We start from the raw sequence: 19,342 nt of genomic DNA, 5'->3' as shown, positions 1-19,342 counted from the left end.
CAAAAAAACAAAATTTGGGTGAAATTAGGATGTTTGCACCACACAATTTTTTTCCAATTAGCAAATGTGCTGGCTTTAGGCACAGGCTATTCTTGTCTGTCCTAGAACTGAGCCTACCCAAAGGAAACATCCTGCAAATGATAACCAAGTGCCTTGAACTAACACATTTTCACATAGCTTGGACTATGTTGACATTCTGCATGTTAATATCAAACAGGCTGAAGCTGCAGAAAAACCAGCAAAAAATCCAAGCAAAGCAGATGAAGAAAGAAATGTTCAGAAGGAAAAACAGGTAAACATTTATAAGCTTGCCAGAAAAATAACAAAGTAATTCAGAAATTGATTGTTAGTAGCTAGGAAAATGATCACTTATTTTGCCACAAAGTGGGAAATAATGCATTCATTCCAATTCTCTTAGCTGCATTCAAATCCTGGTCCAAGAGACAATGTTTTAGCCCAACTCCTACCATGTCAAAGTTACTCTATCAAATACAAATTAAACTATTTCAGCGAGTGTTCCAGATTCCTGGGGCATTGGGGCAAACTCTGGAAACTTGGAAGTTGCACAGAGAAGGTCTTCATCTGAAATTTAATGGTACCAGTGCCCTTGAGAGAGAATTAATTGGATGATGGAGGAGGTTTTAAACTTGTACGATGGGGGAGGGACAGACAAGCCACACCAAAAACTAGGAAAGTTGATGAGCATTGAAGCCCCCAACATCATAATTATAGATTAAGATGCCTTCAAGAGTAACAAAGGGGAGGGAGAAAATACACAAACCTGATAGCTTTAGGAGAGGTTAGGACGGAGGGATAAAGAGATTTAACTCAAAGGGGACAAACAAAAAGGATAGCACTGAGAAAAAGAAGACAAGCAGTGAAGGAACAATAATTACTATAAGCAACAAAGGTAAAAGGCTCAAATGTATGTACCCTAATGCAGGAAGCATAAGGAATAAAATTAGAAAACTAGAAGCAATAATTGCAGTAGAAAAAATGATATAATTGCTTTAAGTGAAGCTTGGTTGTCTCAAGATTAAAGATTGCAGGTTATAACATTTTTAGAAGAAATAGGGAAAGCAAAAAGAGAGGGGACTAATTACTCATTCAAGAAGGGAAATTAGCATTAGAAAGGTAGGATATTGCAACAGGTAGAGGGGCCGAAAATCCACGGGTTGCAATCTTGTTGGTTACGTTGGGACCATACCCTTGAATGTTAGGATGCTCATGGTCAGTGGGAGGGCATCTTATTAGCTTGAGACAAGTACTACTTTAGAGACATTCCCAGCACCCAGCTGCTCATGGCAGCCAGAAACGTTGGGGTAGCCTTGCCCCCCCCCCCATCCCCCTTTTAACCCCAGCTATGGGAGTAATGTTTTAAAACAAATCTTTGGGGGTCTAGTGCATCTCGCTGTCCTGGACACCATCAGTGGGGCCCACATTTGCCCTTCTAGAGGCCAGTATGCCTCAACTCACTCAGCATACTGGCGTCCTGACAGCGCCAAAGAGCGGGAATGCCTAGCGTGATTCCATTGTTGCACAGTCAGATTAGGCTGAAAATTAAGGCTAACAAGCAAGCATACAAGAAAGCTAGTTAGTGATTCAAAGGAGACTCATGTAAATACTGTAATTTACAAATAGAAATAAAAAGAGGTAAGGACAGTACAAAAGAAAAAAATGGAGACAAAATAAAAAGAAGTTGCAAAGGTTTTTGCAAACACTTTAGCAAAACAAAAGAATCATTAAGGAGGAAGATGGGCCACTCAAAAATGAGCTTGGTGAGATTATGATGGTCAGACCAGATGTACCTCACCTCACTGGTGCTTGTGGGGCCCACCTGGGGGTCCAAGCTGGGATCATGTCCCAGACCCTTGAAGATTTGGCATCAACCATCTTTATATATAATTTTTAAACGAGAGCACCAGTAACTTGTTTCTCAGTGGGGCACCCGGCACACAGCACCGCCCCCCCAGGCTAGCCAACTTCGGACCGACTTTGGCATATTATTAAAGTGGCACGTACTCAAGATGTGCCCTTAGTGGCATAAGCATGTGCCATAAGCATGATAATTAAAGGACTTCCCCCTAACACTGCAAATTTTGGTGGGGTCCAGAATGTAGCTCAGTTTCTCTAGTTTTTCACTGGTGTCTCTGATATCATCTTAATAAATCTCTTCTGTATCCTTTCCATGGCCTTGACAACTTTCCTAAAGTACGAGACCCAGAACTGGACACACTATTCTAACTGTGGACGAACCAATTATTTGCATAGATTTAGCATTTTTACTTTGCTTTTATACTTTATGCTCGTGTTTATATCAGGAAATCATTTGCTTTTTTAAACAGTTTTCTCAACTTGTCTCACTTTTAAAGAGCTGCTATAAATTAAATGGGGAAAAAAATCTCTGTTATAGTGGTAGCATACAACTCTTTTAATGATGCTTTTAAGTTAATAAATAAGATGTGATTTTAAAACCTGAAAAACAAAGAATGAGTCATGCTATGTATCTAACTGTACATCATCAATGACTAAAATTCTTTGTACTTTCCTACATGGTGACTGTTAAAAGGAAATCCACAAACTTACTTTATTGAAGAATAATACTGACAAACACACTGAAATGGGATAAATGGTTCATTCTCGGACTGGCAACCAGTAGCCAGTGATGTTCCGCAGGGGTCGGTGCTGGGTCCCCAACTCTTTACAATCTATATTAACGATTTGGAGGAGGGGACCGAGTGTAACATATCAAAGTTTGCAGATGATACAAAGATGGGAGGGAAAGTGGAGAGTGAGGAGGACATAAAAAACCTACAGGGGGATATAGACAGGCTGGGTGAGTAGGCGGAGATTTGGCAGATGCAATACAACATTGGAAAATGTGAGGTTATGCACTTCGGCAGGAAAAATCAGAGAGCAAGTTATTATCTTAATGGCGAGAAACTGGAAAGTACTGCAGTACAAAGGGATCTGGGGGTCCTAGTGCAAGAAAATCAAAAAGTTAGTATGCAGGTGCAGCAGGTGATCAAGAAGGCCAATGGAATGTTGGCTTTTATTGCTAGGGGAATAGAATATAAAAACAGGGAGGTATTGCTGCAGTTATATAAGGTATTGGTGAGACCGCACCTGGAATACTGCATACAGTTTTGGTCTCCATACTTAAGAAAAGACATACTTGCTCTCGAGGCAGTACAAAGAAGGTTCACTCGGTTAATCCCGGGGATGAGGGGGCGGACATATGAGGAGAGGTTGAGTAGATTGGGACTCTACTCATTGGAGTTCAGAAGAATGAGAGGCGATCTTATTGAAACATATAAGATTGTGAAGGGGCTTGATCGGGTGGATGCGGTAAGGATGTTCCCAAGGATGGGTGAAACTAGAACTAGGGGGCATAATCTTAGAATAAGGGGCTGCTCTTTCAAAACTGAGATGAGGAGAAACTTCTTCACTCAGAGGGTGGTAGGTCTGTGGAATTTGCTGCCCAGGAAGCTGTGGAAGCTACATCATTAAAGAAATTTAAAACAGAAATAGACAGTTTCCTAGAAGTAAAGGGAATTAGGGGTTACGGGGAGCGGGCAGGAAATTGGACATGGATTTAAATTTGAGGTTAGGATCAGATCGGCCATGATCTTATTGAATGGCGGAGCAGGCTCGAGGGGCCGAATGGCCTACTCCTGCTCCTATTTCATATGTTCTTATGTTCTTATGAAATGTCTGAATTGTTATGTTTCTTTAACTGCTGTTAGGTGGAAACCAGTGATTTTACTCAATCATCACCTGTAGATACAGGCTTAAAAATAGTGTATCAAACAGTGCACAACCATGAACAAGAAAAGATGATCGAGGCTTCATCAAAGCTTGCTGTGGACTCAACTGAAGTGGCAAAAGAAAACAAAGAGCTAAAGCTAGCTTCTATACATGTCACAGATCACAGTCATGTTCTTGGACCACCCACAGAAGATATCCAGACAGTAAGAGATACCATGAAGATCTCCAGTGAAAGGGGGATAAATATTCAGTGTTATACCACCACCTTGTCCCAGCCATTTAGTATGAAGCCATCCCAGACAAAATTGCTCTTTTCATCAACATATTCCACTGACTCAGAAAGAAGGGTTTTTGCCCTCCAGCTAATAGAAAACACATCAGAAAATACAAAACCTTCCATGGCACCTTTTGGGAACAATTCAGAAGTATCAGTTCCAAATTCTTCCAAAGAGTATCACATGGATGAAACTGAAGACAGAGCAACACTGGATAGTCAGACAGAACTGCAAGAAGACCAGTTGTCATACGATCATGTATGTACTCCTTTAAAATATTCCTGAATTAGTGCTGTAGTAAAAAGGGTAATTACTGTATCGCCAGAACAGGACCTGAACATATTTACTAAAATTCACTTCAAAATTCCTGAGTGCACATAGATGATAAATTATTTCAAAGGCATATTTTCAATTCCTGAAAAAGAATATTTTACTTAGTTGTCTTAAAGAAAGATTCATGGCAATTTTGAGCTGTTCAGGGTATTGGCAGGTATGTATTTTCAGATTGGTTGATCGTAAATACATTAATTTTTTACAATGTAAATATTATTGGAACAAAATGATATAGTTTGGACTGTCTTCCAACACAACTGCCTGGTACTCACGGCAGAGAAACATTTTCAAAGAATGAGGTCACCCTATTATAGAAAGGATATTATTAAACTAGAAAGAGTGCAGAAAAGATTTACTGGGATGCTACCGGGACTTGATGGTTTGACTTATAGGGAGAGGTTGGATAGACTGAGACTTTTTTCCCTGGAGAGTAGGAGGTTTAGGGGTGATCTTATAGAAGTCTATAAAATAATGAGGGGCATAGATAAGGTAGATAGTCAAAATCTTTTCCCAAAGGTAGGGGAGTCTATAACAAGGGGGCATAGATTTAAGGTGAGAGGGGAGAGATACAAAAGGGTCCAGAGGGGCAATTTTTTCACTCAAAGGGTGGTGAGTGTCTGGAACGAGCTGCCAGAGGCAGTAGTAGAGGCGGGTACAATTTTGTCTTTTAAAAAGCATTTGGACAGTTACATGGGTAAGATGGGTATAGAGGGATATGGGCCAAGTGCAGGCAATTGGGACTAGCTTAGTGGTATAAACTGGGCGACATGGACATGTTGGGCCGAAGGGCCTGTTTCCATGTTGTAAACTTCTATGATTCTATGATTCTAAGGATTGCCCAGCGATCCAATTAGCTTGAGTACAGGCAATGCCAGTAACAAGGACTAACCTCTGCTGTTAAAATTATAGCTATGTCTGAACAATTGTGTGTATTGGCCACTCTTCTGACAGGGAAAAATAATTCTATTCAGCTACAGCTAGCTAAAGCCAATTTTGAAATCATTTTTCCCTGTATCTAATGCCATATTAAAAAAAAATATATAGAATCAAAGAATCTTACATCACAGAAAGAGGCCATCTTTGAAAGTCCCACTCCCCTGTTCTTTCCCCGTAGCCCTGCAATTTTCTCCCCTTCAAATATTTATCCAATTCCCTTTTGAAAGTTACTATTGACTCTGCTCCCACCTCCCTTTCAGGCAGTGCATTCCAGACCATAATGGCCCAGATTTTGCTGTAGCAGGGCATCTAATGGCACCTGCTACAGTTAGACTTGCCCTTGCATGTTTAGGTTTTTACATTTTTGCATGGCAAGTTGCTGGAAGTGTGAGCGGATAATGTCGCAGCGAGGGAAACAAGTCATCTGGGATCTGAGTGAACAGGGCAAGTAACTGTATATCTCCTTAACCAATCAGATTGAAGGATTGTGAAATTAACAACGCAAGGACTGAGAAGGAAGTGTAAGTTAAAGTGAGTGAATTCAATGTCAAATCAGGTTCAGAATGAGAAATAAAGAGAGGGAAAGAAGGATTGGATTAAGAGAGAAAAAAAAGAGACAGAAAGGAAAAGTTAGAAAAAAATAATTTTACGTTTGTAAAATCTCCAACAATTAAAACCTGAAAGAATGAGTCTCCACACTTGTAATAGTTAATTTTCAGTGCCAGATAGGTTGTTTTGCAGTCGTTAAAAGGGTATTTAGACTGGATGGACAAGACTTAGCTTTCTGTGGTGAGTTTAGTTCATACCTACCGCACAAATACAGCAACTTCTCGAGTTTAATTAGGGGTTATGGGGAGCGGGCAGGAAATTGGACATGAAGCTGAGTTCGGATCGGTCAAGGCCCTGTGGGTGGTGGAGCGGGCTCAGGGGCTGAGTGGCCGGGTCCTGTTCCTACTTCTTGTGTTCTTTAGATTTGAGGTTAGGATCAGATCAGCCATGATCTTATTGAATGGCGGAGCAGGCTCGAGGGGCCGATTGGCCTACTCCTGCTCCTATTTCTTATGTTCTTATGTTCTTAATGCATTTCAATGGTGAGCAAGACAGCCATGTGCCATTTTCGCGAAGCTAACAGCGGAGGGTCGCAACTTGGACAGCAACTTTTGGATATTTGTATTTAATCGCGCATCTGCCCCTTGCCTGAAGTTGCTGTACCATTTGCGCATAAATAATGGTGAGTGCCATTTGTCTCACTGTTATTTTGACAGGGAAATCTGGGCCAATAACTCGCTGCATGAAAAAAATTCACCTCATCTGGTCACCGACCCTTCTACCAGTGGAAACAGTTTCTCCTTATTTACTCTAACAAAACCCTTCAAGATTTTGAACGTGTCTATTGAATCTCCCCTTAACCTTTTCTGCTCTAAGATCAACGATCTCACCTTCTCCAGTCTCTCCACATAACTGAAGTCCCTCATCCCTGGTATCATTTAAGTAAATCTCCTCTGCACCCCTAACGCCTTGACATCCTTCCTAAAGGGTGTGGTATCCTGAATTGGACACAACACTCCAGCTAAGGCCTTACCAGTGATTTATAAAGGTTTAGCATAACTACCTTGCTTTTGTACTCTATTCCTCTATTTATAATGCCAAGGATCCCATCTGCCTTTTTAACAGCCTTATCAACTTGTCCTGCCACCTTCAAAGATTTCTGTATGCAAACCCCCAGGTCTCTCTGTTCCTTCACCCCCTTTGAAATTGTACCATTTATTATTGCCTCAGCTCATTCTTCCTTCCAAAATGCATCACTTCACTTCAGCCTGCATTAAATTTCATCTGCCACGTGTCTGCACATTTCACCAGTCTGTCTATGTCCTCCTGAAGTCTGTTACTATCCTCCTCACTGTTTACAACTTTTCTGAGTTTCTTGTCACCTGCAAACTTTGAAATTATGCCCTGTATACCCAAGTCCAGGTCATTAATGTATATCAAAAAGAGCAGTGGTCCTAATACCGCCCCCTGGGGGACACCACTGTATACTTCCCTCCAGTCTGTGAAATAACCATTCAACACTACTCTCTGCTTTCTGCCCCTTAGCCAATTTAGTATCCACATTGCCATTATCCCTTTAATCCAATGGGCTTCACATATAACACAGAAGGTTTCCTTACTTGATGCCACTTTTGTCTTTCTGGTGTCCTTAAAAGAAATAAGTTTCCAGGTAAAAAAAATATTTTCTTTATGAAGACTAAGCATATTATGAATATAATATAGTTAGCTTGTTGGCCAATATCCTGTTTTTCTTTGTTCTTGTTTGTTACCACCAGTGAATTTAACAGCAGACACGAAGTGAACTTATCTCCCCTGCTCCCTGGTTATCTGATGCAAGTATTGTGGATTCCTGTCTTTAATTAGTTGGGATTCAGTAGTAGAAACTGCAGACGTGACTGTGCAACAATATTGGGAAAATTATCAAGGTGCCACCTCGAGGCATGACAGAAATAGTGATACTCAAATAAGGAGTGCATGACATATGTAGCAAATTAAATAAATTATAGATAGAATTTGTTTTTGTTTTTTAAGGAACCTTTAAATGTCAACTTGGATGGATTACTGAACAATCAAACCACAGATTCAGTTGCAGAAGATCCATATTCACAAGAAGCTACAGAGCTATTTCATCCTTCCACTGAGGGCAGCACAGTGACTGATGCAGATCTACAAAATGAGCTTTCAGTAGATGAAACCCTATCTGTAGAAGAATATGAATGCATGTCACCTGATGACATTTCTTTGCCTCCACTTCCTGAGACTCCTGAATCGAACATCCTCCATTCTGAAACAGAAGTGGACAAAATGTCCAGATTAAGTTCCCACAGTCTGCATGCTGGGTCTTACAGTGGCCAACCACAGATGCAAACAAGCTGTAGCAGAATGACTGACAACTCTGATCTACTAGCACCTGTTGCCACTGCTGATAAAGTAAATCACTCAAGACCACAAGTTTATAGTGGATCAGAATGCCATCCCTCATCTCATCCAAATCTCAGTACCGAGCCCTGCACAAAATACAGATCTGGGTCTTCTTCTTTTAACCATAGCCCACTGTCAATTCCTGCATCCAATATTGTTTCGAGCACTCTTTCACATATCTTAAAATCCCAAACGGTAACTAATTCATCAGCCTGTGATTCGATCTGTGAAGTGCATGAGACACAGCTGCAGACTTACGATGTGCATGAGAGTGTGACTGAAACACAGGAGTCACTGCATGGTTCTAATAGTGGCCGATTTAGAAAAGAAATGGATTCTAACAGAAATAGTTTACATGCTTCACCTGAACCACTAACGGCTCCGCTCGGTGTACACAAATCAGTGCATGAAACAGGCCATCATATGGATACTGTCATCTGTGAGGAACTCAGATGTACATCAAGAAGCACAGCCATTTGCAACCTGGCTAGCAACACTCCCAACTTCTCCAAGTTCTTGTCTAATGTCAGTGTGGTAGAAGGTTCTCCTGTGACCTTGGAAATAGAAGTAACAGGATTCCCAGAACCAACTTTGATGTGGTGGGTAATCTATAACAAACAGCAATAATATGTACAAGTAAAACTGATTCTGACTAGGAACATTTCATATTACATTAACATATATTTAGCTGATCAGCATGAGCTGTTGACTATGGGCCTGATTTTTTCAGTGCAATTACAGCCTAACTCTAGTTGTTTTCAGCTGTGACAAATTTTCAAAAAACTTTGAAGAATGTATGAGAATTTTGATAACTAGTGAAATGACACAAGTAAATTAATTATGCAAATCTTCCATTATGCACAAAAATTATGTGCAAATTAGCTGCATGGCAATTACTGGTAAAGCTTTCATGAGCCTTTAGAAATGGAAATTGTCTGTGCATAATAATCAGAACAGATGAATAACTTGCTTAAACAATTATCACAAGGTGCATTAGGCTACAGTTATGTTACACTTACTATGACTGGTAGCTCTGGAAGGAAAAGGACAGCTTTGGAGAGGACAACTTTGGAGAGGAAAGGGAGGTTTCAAGGACAGAGGGATTAAAAGTGGGCTTTTTGAGGTGGGGGATGATAACAGCAGACTTGAAAGGGGGAGAGACAGTACCTAAGGAGAGGGATCTGTTTACAATATCAGCTGGCATTCGGGCCAGGATGGGAAGTTGGGTGGTCGGCAGTTTAACGGGAATAGGGTCAAGAGAGCAGGACGTGGGACTCATGAACAAGGTGAGCTCGGAGAGGGCATGAGGGGAAAGAAACTGGAGAAAGAAGCGAGTTTAAGACCAGAGTTATACTGCAGACTGTGACTTGCAATTTCCCCACCGGGAGACAGCTCTGCACTTGCATGATTATAAGTGGCATTATAACTTACCATTCCGTATTATAAACAGACTTTTTAATAAACATCATGCGAATGAGTGAGTGAGTGAGAAATAGGAGGGGGCCAAGGATAGACCCTTAGGGCACTCCAGAGGTAACATTGTGGAGGAGAGAAAAGAAGCCATTGCAATAGTTTCTCTGGCTCCAACTGGATAAGTAAGAATGGATCTAGGCGAGGGCAGTCCCACACAGCTGGATAACAGAGGAGAGGTGTTGGAGGAGGATGGTGTGGTTAACCATGTCAAAGGCTACAGACAGAATGAGAAGGATGAGGAGGGATAGTTTACCATGGTCACAGTCACAGAGGATGTCATTTGTGATTTGATTTGGGCTGTTTCAGTGATGTGGCAGGGGCGGAAATCTGATAGGAGGGATTCAAACAGAGTTGTGGTAAACATGATTACGGATTTTAAAGGTGACAACACGTTCAAGAACTTTGGAGAGGAAAGGGAAGTTTTCAAGAAAGGTAGTTTTCAAGGACTGAGGGGTTAAGGGTGGGTTTTTTGAGGTGGGGGGTGATGACAGCTGGGAGTTTAAACATGCCGTTGTAAGTGACTTGGAGGAGAGTTTTTTTTCCACGGGTGGATGCAGAAGGGAGATGTGAATGGGGAGCTATACAAGGAGGTGATCAGAGATGGCCTTGTCTGTGATTGAGATGATAGGAATAGAGAGGCCACGTGAGATGGCAGGGTCGAGGGGGTGGCTGTGAATATGGGTAGGTGAGTATATATGGAGGGAGAGATTAAGGGGGAGGACAAAAGGGGAGTGAATGCAGAGAAGAGAGGACAAGATAAGTTGAGATGGAGGTTGAAATCACTGTGGATAAAAAAATTGCTCAGTGCAGATGCTGAGGGAGGAAAGGAATGAGGATATCACAGTGAGAAACATGGGTGGTGCTTGGCTGGGCTGTGAGAATTTTGAAGGAGAGATGAGAGGTTTGAAAAAAGGTGAGGTGCACAAAAGAGGAGAAAGTGCCAGAGGAATAAAGGGACAGACCAAGGTGAGATTTGGTGAGAAGGGCCACACTGTCATCGTGGTGGTTTGGGTGGAGCAGGTGGTGAAAGGTATTGTCAGGCATGGAGCCTTCAGTAAGGGAAAGGTGTCATCACCCATATACCAAGTTTCCATCAAGGCCATGACATCAATGCAATTATCCATAATAGGGTCATGGATACTATATGATACTATATACAACACACATCCATCAACCAAGTCTCAAACAATCAGTAATCTTCTAAGCTGTAGAACTATATTCTTTTGTACAGATGATTATATACCACTTCAATAAACTCTATATTTTCTTCAGTATTTATATTTTGTACAAAGAACAAGATTATCTGCAGGAACAAAAATAAGGCTTGATCATTCCAGTCATTATGTCATCACTTATCAAAAAATCCCAATTCCAGGAAACAATGAGGGATTTACTCAAAACGGCAGTACAAAGAAAATTGTAGTAAAATAGCATCTAATGGGTGATTCTGACTATAGATAGAGAGCATATGACCTGGGATATCATAATTCTGTATGGTTTTTTAAAGTCCTAGTTTATATTACGTTTGGATTACTTTAGAATATTGAAAACCTGATCTCATTTATTTTGTTCAATTGTTCTGACTTTGAGAAAATGTGGCTTGAAGTAATATACTGTGAAGATGCAGCAAGTTTGCAAGCACATAGCCATGACAATTTGAATGTTAAATTTTGCATATGTCTTTTACACAGCTTGGAAAACAATGCATTTTCAGAATGTGAAATAATCACTGCCACATCTTAGATACATTATCTTATATTCCTCTATAAAGTCCAATTTCATTTACCTCAATTCACAGCTGAAGGATTCACATTTTTCTTAAGTTTTCTAATAGCTCAGTCCTTTGAGATGAGGGATTAGTCTTGTCTCCCTTCCCTTAGCGTAAAAAGAAAGCATAAATTTAAAATAATAACAAGAATTAAAAGCAAGGTTAGGATGTAGTTTATAGATAGAGGGCAGTTAGAATATGGAATTCTCTGCCACAAACTGTTGTTGATGCTGAGTCACTGAGTGTACTTAACAGGGAATGAGACAGTTGCTTGAAAAAGAGGAATATTAGAATATGGAGAGTGGGTAAGAGAGTTGAATTAGAATAGATGGCTCATGGAGAAAACACTTGATGGGCCAAATGTGCTTTTTCTGCACTGTAACATTCTATGCTCCTATGAATTTGTGAGATTGAAAATGTTTTGTAAAGCATGTCATAAGTCATTTAAGACTGTTGCTAATACTTAACAAATTTTAAATATGTGATACTAAAAATATTACATACTTTGCCTTTATACAGAAAACACTTTTATATACAATTAATTTTCTAATTTTTAGACATTCTTAAAAATAAATATGGTAATATTAAAATGGTGTTGGAAGTTGCTTGACTTAAAAATGCACTCTTTACTTCAGGTACAAGAATGGACAGAAGCTGACAACAGATCAGCATTTAAAAATTTCACAAAAGGAAGGCAAAAACATTCTTTTCATTGAGAAGGTGTCTGATAAAGATGCTGGCATTTATGTTGTACGAGCTAAAAATTCTAATGGTACTGTCAGTTCCAGTGCTATCCTTCAAGTGCAAGGTAACTGCAGTCTCAGATGTTTCCACATTGACATTATAGATTGGTTCACTTGTCTTGGTGTGTTGTGTATACTATACGTTAGCTTGTTTCTTATGTATATGCTGTTAACCTAACTACTGTAAATATATATCACTGTTCCTGCCACCTAGCTGCCTATCACTGTGTGTTCTAAAATATCTGCACTTATCACAAGCAATATCATTGTGTGATTTTTCTAATAACTTTAGTAATGTATTTTTGCTGCTGACTTGTTCAGGAATTGTTATTTCTTTACTGTTGCTCATTTAAGACACAAAATTAATTTGTCAAAAGTACTAATATTCTAATTTAATATTTTTCCAGTAAAGTAGATCCTTAGTAATTCAACAAACAGGAACAACACTAGTTGTTTGCAATCAGTGACACCAATAAGAACGTATCTGTGATTGTCCAATTATAGTGATATAAGTGGAAATCAGTAAAAGAAGAATATCTGTAAAAGACTGAAAAAGGATGATGACTTTAAAGGCCTTTTTTATTGCAATCTTTGGATATCCTTATGTTCTTATATAGAAACGTTTTTGAAAATTAGTTACAGTCAAATATGTATTCTTTATTCACATAATTTCTACTATCATTCAATACTTAATATTTTTGGATTAGAGGCATTGCAAAAACATGTTAAAATTGGAAATGAATGGGTGGCACAGTGGTGCATCAGGTTGGCCATCTAATATGTAAGATGTGCTTAGCCATTGATCGCCGCATGGTCAGTTCCCTGTCTGTGGGCAGAAGATGACGAGCAGAGACCAGGCGCCTTCCAACAGTGAACGAGAGAAAATTAGAGGGCAATTGCCCCAGGTGGTACCTCTTGGCTGATATCACATATCATAAGCACACTTCCCAGCAGCCAAGTATAAAGTAGCATTGGCAAAAGCCAGCCCACACAGTCAGAGAATAGTCTCTAAAATATAAAATCTAGCAGATTGCATGGATAAGGAAATAGAAATAATAACGTACAATTTTAAAAACATGCAGATGAAATGTGCATTGTTATAACAATGTTTATGTGGGCCACTCATTATGCATGGCAGGTCTCCAGTGTTCTTCCTTTCAATATTTTCTCTCCATGTCATTTAAAAACTACCATTAAGAATTCCCAGAAGTGAATTTTCCAAAATAATTTCATAATTATGGAAACATTATGTATTAATAATGAATTGCATTTCATTTTGTTTTACCTGTATAATTATGCTAACAAATCACAAGTAACAATGTATTGACAACACATGATTAATTCTATTTGTATTTCTTCATAGTATTATTAACATTTGGAATTAAGTATATTTAATTGTCATTACCTACATTTGGTTTCCTCTCTTTAATACTGTGATACCAATGAAATCCATATTGCTGGAAGTACGTTGTACTTGTGCAGCAGAACTCTGTTTAGTCAAAGTGACCAAGAAGCACTTAGGCTGCAGTTATATACTGACTGGCATGAATGAAGCACGATGCAAAGTTTGCAGACTGGATGACTGAACCGTGCTGCAGGTCGCACTGGGGCAACCACAAAGGAACATTGTGCATGCTCCGCTCCTGGGCAGTTCATATTTAAAGCTAGGAAAAAATGGGTCAGAGACTCAACTCTCTCAGCATTTCACATAATGTCTAAAAGGACCAGTTGAGCACCATCAAAATATAGTTTCACATGAAGCTGGAGTCATACTACAGCTGATGTGAGACTCGCATCACTTGGCTTTAGTTTGCTTGGAAGTCAGATTGAGACTTGATTTTTAGTTATGCGGTCACTTTCATATTGACTCATACCTGAAACCACATTGACATGAAAGTGGCATTATAACTGCACCCTGAAACATTTGAGATAAACAGAGTATGTTTTTTACTCACTGTAATGTGTGAATGTACAGTACATTGGAGATGACCTTTGAACGAGATTCACAAGCAGGTTTAGATATAAGATGGTTCTTCTGTAAATGTTTTGTAGCACAACATAAAACTAATTAGTAATGTAAAATTTAGCTGTGCGTTGATAATTTTGGCAGTTTAAATACCATTTGTCATGAAAATGTATGGCTGGAGATTCTCTGTCGTGTCAAATACATCAGAAGAAATGTAAATGAAATAAAATGCAATATGGAGAAATAATAATTTCTTTCAGTTAAAAATGATCGGTTGGATCAAAGAACTTTTACACGATGTTTTCATAAACCAAAAATAAAAAGTTGACAGGTACCAAAACAGTAGAGGAGCACATAAAATAAATCCTCACAAACGCATCAATAGTATTGCGTACAAACATCAACTGCAATTTTTGGGGGCTACAGTGGTAATCCTGTGGCCCGTGTATTTCAGGGGTCATTGAGAATGTTGAATAATATAATACTGAAAATAATAATTGAATGTTGAAAAGTTACAACTTTTTTGTCTCTGTCTATTTAATTGACACTACCATGGCTATTGCTCCTCTTAACTTTCCTGTCTTGTTTCTCCTACACCGTCATATACAGTCCTCCTCCTACCTGCATCTTCACTGTGTTTAAATGAAAACTCATTATGCAAATCAAGCCTTATTTCACTGTTCCCTTCTGTAACTCATGCTTTCATGGGACTTCAAACCTGTCGAACTCCTTCTTCATCCAATCTTTCCTTCCTCTACAATCCTCATGCTTTTAAAACACAAATTTGGTGTTACATAAACATTATTTTTCTCTTACTCTTTTCAACTTTGTCGATGTCCTACACTGTAGGCCTTGGCCCCTCATTTAGGTATCTCAATAACAAATAAAAACTATGATGAGAGCGGTCACAAAGAGAAAACAGTGCCTTCACTAAATAAAGAGACATTCCCCTGAATCATTACCCATCATTCCCTTGAATCACTACCCAACATTCCTTTGAATCATTACCCATCCCACCACTTGACAACACATCAGCTCTCTTTGCCTGTACATAACTGTGCCAGTAATCGTCATCTGAATAAATAAATCAGCACCAAATGAGTGGTGTGTATGACTGTAACTTCCATGTATAACAAAATGCTGTGTCAGTGAACAGTCTATTTTAATACAATAATTACAAATGCACACAATAACCTTACTCTTACCCAACACCATGCTGCCCCTGAATGCCTACATGTGTCTTTCCTTAACCTATTCTTGTGCTAAAACTTCAGCAAAAGAATTACATCTTTGAATATTTTAATGGATGTCACCATGTTCATTTGACTTACTATGTTATTATTTCTCTTGATCTTTTTTTAAAATCAGATTCTGATTTATTACTTGAGGGATGGTGAATAATGACATTTCCACATGAAGTATAACTCTGAACACCTGCAAAAACCAGAATAAAAACTGTGGAGATTAGTACTCATTTTTCTAACCATACTTCTTACTGATTATTGGGGGTATTTTGCACCAATAAGCTCACTTGTGTTACAAAAGTTTATTTTAAGCCATTAGCAAATTTTTATAAAAAGGAAATACAAGTTAGAAAATGTATGCAATACATGAGAACACCGTTCACTGATCTGTTGACTCTCCCTGGGAACATTTAGAAAATTATACACCACAATTATTCACCATTAATGCACTATAAGGCATTTTCAATGGGTTTCCCTTAATTATTCAGAATTATTTGTCATGACTGTTCTTTCAGTTGCTGTCTCTATCTTAGTAAATAGCAGACATGGCACAGAGAAAAGAAAAATATGCATCTCCTTTTCCCTTCACTGACATAAAAGATTTCTCTGCAGAACAATTGAGATACAACCTTCCCATTTTCCATTGGCCCCTCTTCTAAAATCATATTTTAACTCTCAAAAGAATAGGGCTAGGTATCGGCTTCAGTGTGCGGGCACTTGCTATGAGTTTGGCCAAAAGAGCAATAGATAAAAGGATAGTAGATAGGCGTGGTAATAATAGTGAGGCCTTTGTTAGCTATGTTAAGTGTCAGAGAACCATCAAGGACTCTATATGACCCCTTAGGGGTTCTGAAGGGTGAATTTGAGTGAAGCCCCAAGGTATGGTTGAGGTATTAAATGATTACTTTGCATCAGTCTTCAATATTAAAGATGATGCTAAGTTACTAGTGCTGTTACATAGTTGTGATGCTAAAATTGAATGTCGAGAAGTGGATGCAGAAAGAGTCCTCTCTAGAATTAGGGCTCCAAATATAAATCAAGCTGCTGGCCTTGATGTTATTCACCCTAGGATGATCAAAGAAACGGGGGCTGTACTAGTTGGCTCATATTTAACAGCTCACTGAGGACTGGGATTTTGTCCATGGACAGCAGAGAAGCCTATGGGTTGTCTATATTTAAAACGGGCAGTAAGTCAACAGAACCAAGAAACTATTAAGCCCGTTAGTTTAACTTCAGTTACGGGCAAATTGCTAATGGGGATTATTGGAGATGTGTTATATGATCATCCAGAAAGAACAGAGGTCATCATGGAATCACAGCATGGCTTCTGGAAAAGGAGGTCCTCTCTCATGAACCTGATCAATTTTTTGAACAGGTTGCAAGTTGATGGATGATGGAAGTCCGGTAAATATTATGGGGGTAAAATTGGTGGTAGCAGATCAACTGTCCATTATACACCCTGCCTGATTTTCCTTGTCATTGAAGTCAATGGAAAGGAAAATAAGGCAGAGTATATAACAGCGGTCAATCCACTACCACCCATTTTGTGCCGCCGCCAAAGTTAAATTTTACTCCCTGTGTACCTTGATTTTCAAAAAGCCTTTGATAAAGTGCAGCACAAAAGGTTGCTAAGTAAGGTGGAGTCTTGAGGGATCAACATTGAGAGATTTTACATCGAATAGCGCATTGGTTGCATTCACATAGAGAGAGGGTAGCTATTAATGGTGGCGACTCTGCATCAGGGCCAGTCATAGTGAGTCCTGCAAGGATTTGTGTTAGATCTGTTACTTTTCGCCATCTTTAGTAACGATCTGGATGAAGGCATTGGGAGAACAGTCCATAAGTTTGCTGATGACATGAAGTGTGTATGAGATTAAGCACCTTAAATGAAATAAATAGTTTGCAGGTAGTTTCAGATGCACTGGGAAATGGACTGTGTGTGACAGATGCCTTTCAATATAGACCAGTGCAGCTTGATATATTTGGGCTGAGGTAATTCCAAGCATGTACACACCATATAGGGTTGTTCACTCAAGACTGCGGAGTGGGAAAGGTTGTAGTTCACAAAACATTGAAGGTCCATGGCCAGTGTTGCAAGGCTGTAGTGAAAGTGAGTAGAGTGTTGGGATGTACAGCTAGGACCATTAAATATAAAACTAGAAATGCAATTCTTACCTTGTACAAGGGCACGATTTAGCTGCATCTAGAACACTGTACCCTGTTTTGGTCCGCTCGTCTGGCCCTAGAAACGATCCAGTGAAGGGTCACTTGATTGATACCTAGTTTACGGACACTTAGTTATAATAATAGGCTTAAGGAACTGGGACTTCAATGATATATGATTAATGTCTTCAAAATAATGAAGGGATTAGATTCTGTCCATCTTGGCAGGTTATTTGAGCTAGTCAGGAGAAAACCAGGGAGCATCTGTACAAGGTATAAAAGCATAAAGTTCGGTTAGCTGCCATGAAGTAATTATTTTTGCAGAGAATCATTGAGGGTAATTTTCAACTTCACCGCCTGGGCAGTAATGTGGCAGAGTGCATCGCTCCCCTGTTATAGAACTCATCAAATTTTCATCTCATTGAAATAAACAAGTGGGTGATCTGCTCTGCCACATTACTGCCCAGGAAGTGATGTTGAAAATTAACCCCACCCCCCCCAACCTCTGAAATAAGTTGCCAATGGAGCTGGATGAGTTCCTGCAAGTGGAAGGTACCTCGGTTTAGAGAAGGTAGGTGGGTTAGCTGGGACTAGTTTTATCAATTACTGCAGTCTCCTGGAGCTTGCTTGATTGCCTTGGGAGGTTGGAGAAGAATTTCCCAGAGTTTTTTTCCTTAAGAAACAATAGAGCTGCCGTTACACTACTGGTGTATTCTATAGTCCACCAACTAGTGGGAAAGAGATGGAGGAGCAAATTTGCAGGGAAATTACCAGAGAGGTGCAAAAGCCATAGCGTTGTAATAACGGGGGAATTCAACTATCCTAATATAGACTGGGATAGCAATAATATAACAGGCAAAGAGGGGGAGGAATTTTTGAAGTTTGTTCAGGAGAACTTTCTTGACCAGTACATTTCAGGAAGGAGGCATTGCGGGACTTGGTTCTGGGGAATGAGGCAGGCCATGTGGAGCAAGTGTCAGTGAGGGAACATTTAGGGAACAGCGATTATAACATCATAAGGTTTAGAATAGCTATGGAAAAGGACATGGACCACTCTAAAGTAAAAATACTCAATTGGAGGAGGGCCAATTTCAGTGGGATGATAACAGGTCTGGCCCGAGTAAATTGGAATCAAAGATTGGCAGGCAAAACTGTAATTGAACAATGGGCGGCCTTTAAGGAGGAGATCGTTCAGGTACAGTCTGGGTACATTCTCATGAGGGAGAAAGGTAGGGTAACTAAAGCCAGAGCTCCCTGGATGACAAAAGAGATAGAAAGTAATATGAAGCAGAAAAAAGTGGCATATGGCAGATGTCAGGTTGATAACACAAGTGAGAACCAGGCTGAATAAAGAAAGTTAAGAGGGGAAGTGAAAAGGAAATAAGAGGGGCAAAGAGAGAGTATGAGAATAGACTGGCAGCAAACATAAAAGGGAATCCAAAAATCTTCTATAGGCATGTAAACAGTAAATAGGTAGTCAGAGGAGGCGTGGGTCCAGTCAGGGACCAAAAAAGAGATCTACTCATGGAGGCAGAGGGCATGGCCGAGGTATTAAATGAGTACTTTGCGTCTGTCTTTACCAAGGAAGAAGATGCTGCCAGAGTCTCAGTAAAGGAAGATGTAGTTGAGATACTGGATGGGCTAAAAATTGATAAGGAGGAGGTACTAGAAAGGCTAGCTACACTTAAAGTGGATAAGTCACC

At 39.6% G+C, this 19,342-nt stretch overlaps 1 protein-coding gene across 2 annotated transcripts in view; it reads left to right on the top strand.

The window, feature by feature from the left end:
- The window catches only part of ccdc141 (coiled-coil domain containing 141), a 142,329-nt gene extending 126,639 nt beyond the window's left edge, over positions 1-15,690 (top strand). The window contains exons 22-26 of one of the 2 annotated variants that reach the window (XM_067987652.1): positions 218-292; positions 3,747-4,301; positions 7,893-8,881; positions 12,159-12,331; positions 15,601-15,690. In XM_067987652.1, coding sequence (XP_067843753.1) covers positions 218-292; positions 3,747-4,301; positions 7,893-8,881; positions 12,159-12,331; positions 15,601-15,629 — 1,821 coding nt within the window. In that variant the 3' untranslated portion in view covers positions 15,630-15,690. Of the gene's footprint in view, positions 1-217; positions 293-3,746; positions 4,302-7,892; positions 8,882-12,158; positions 14,751-15,600 lie in introns of those variants that run through there. The other variant, XM_067987651.1, reaches the window with a different exon arrangement.
- The last annotated feature ends 3,652 nt before the right edge of the window (positions 15,691-19,342 follow it).

Source organism: Heptranchias perlo, chromosome 7 (assembly GCF_035084215.1).
Source record: "Heptranchias perlo isolate sHepPer1 chromosome 7, sHepPer1.hap1, whole genome shotgun sequence".
Lineage (NCBI taxonomy): Eukaryota > Metazoa > Chordata > Chondrichthyes > Hexanchiformes > Hexanchidae > Heptranchias > Heptranchias perlo.
The sequence above is the reverse complement of the archived record's forward strand: the minus strand, read 5'-3'. Positions and strand labels throughout refer to the sequence as shown.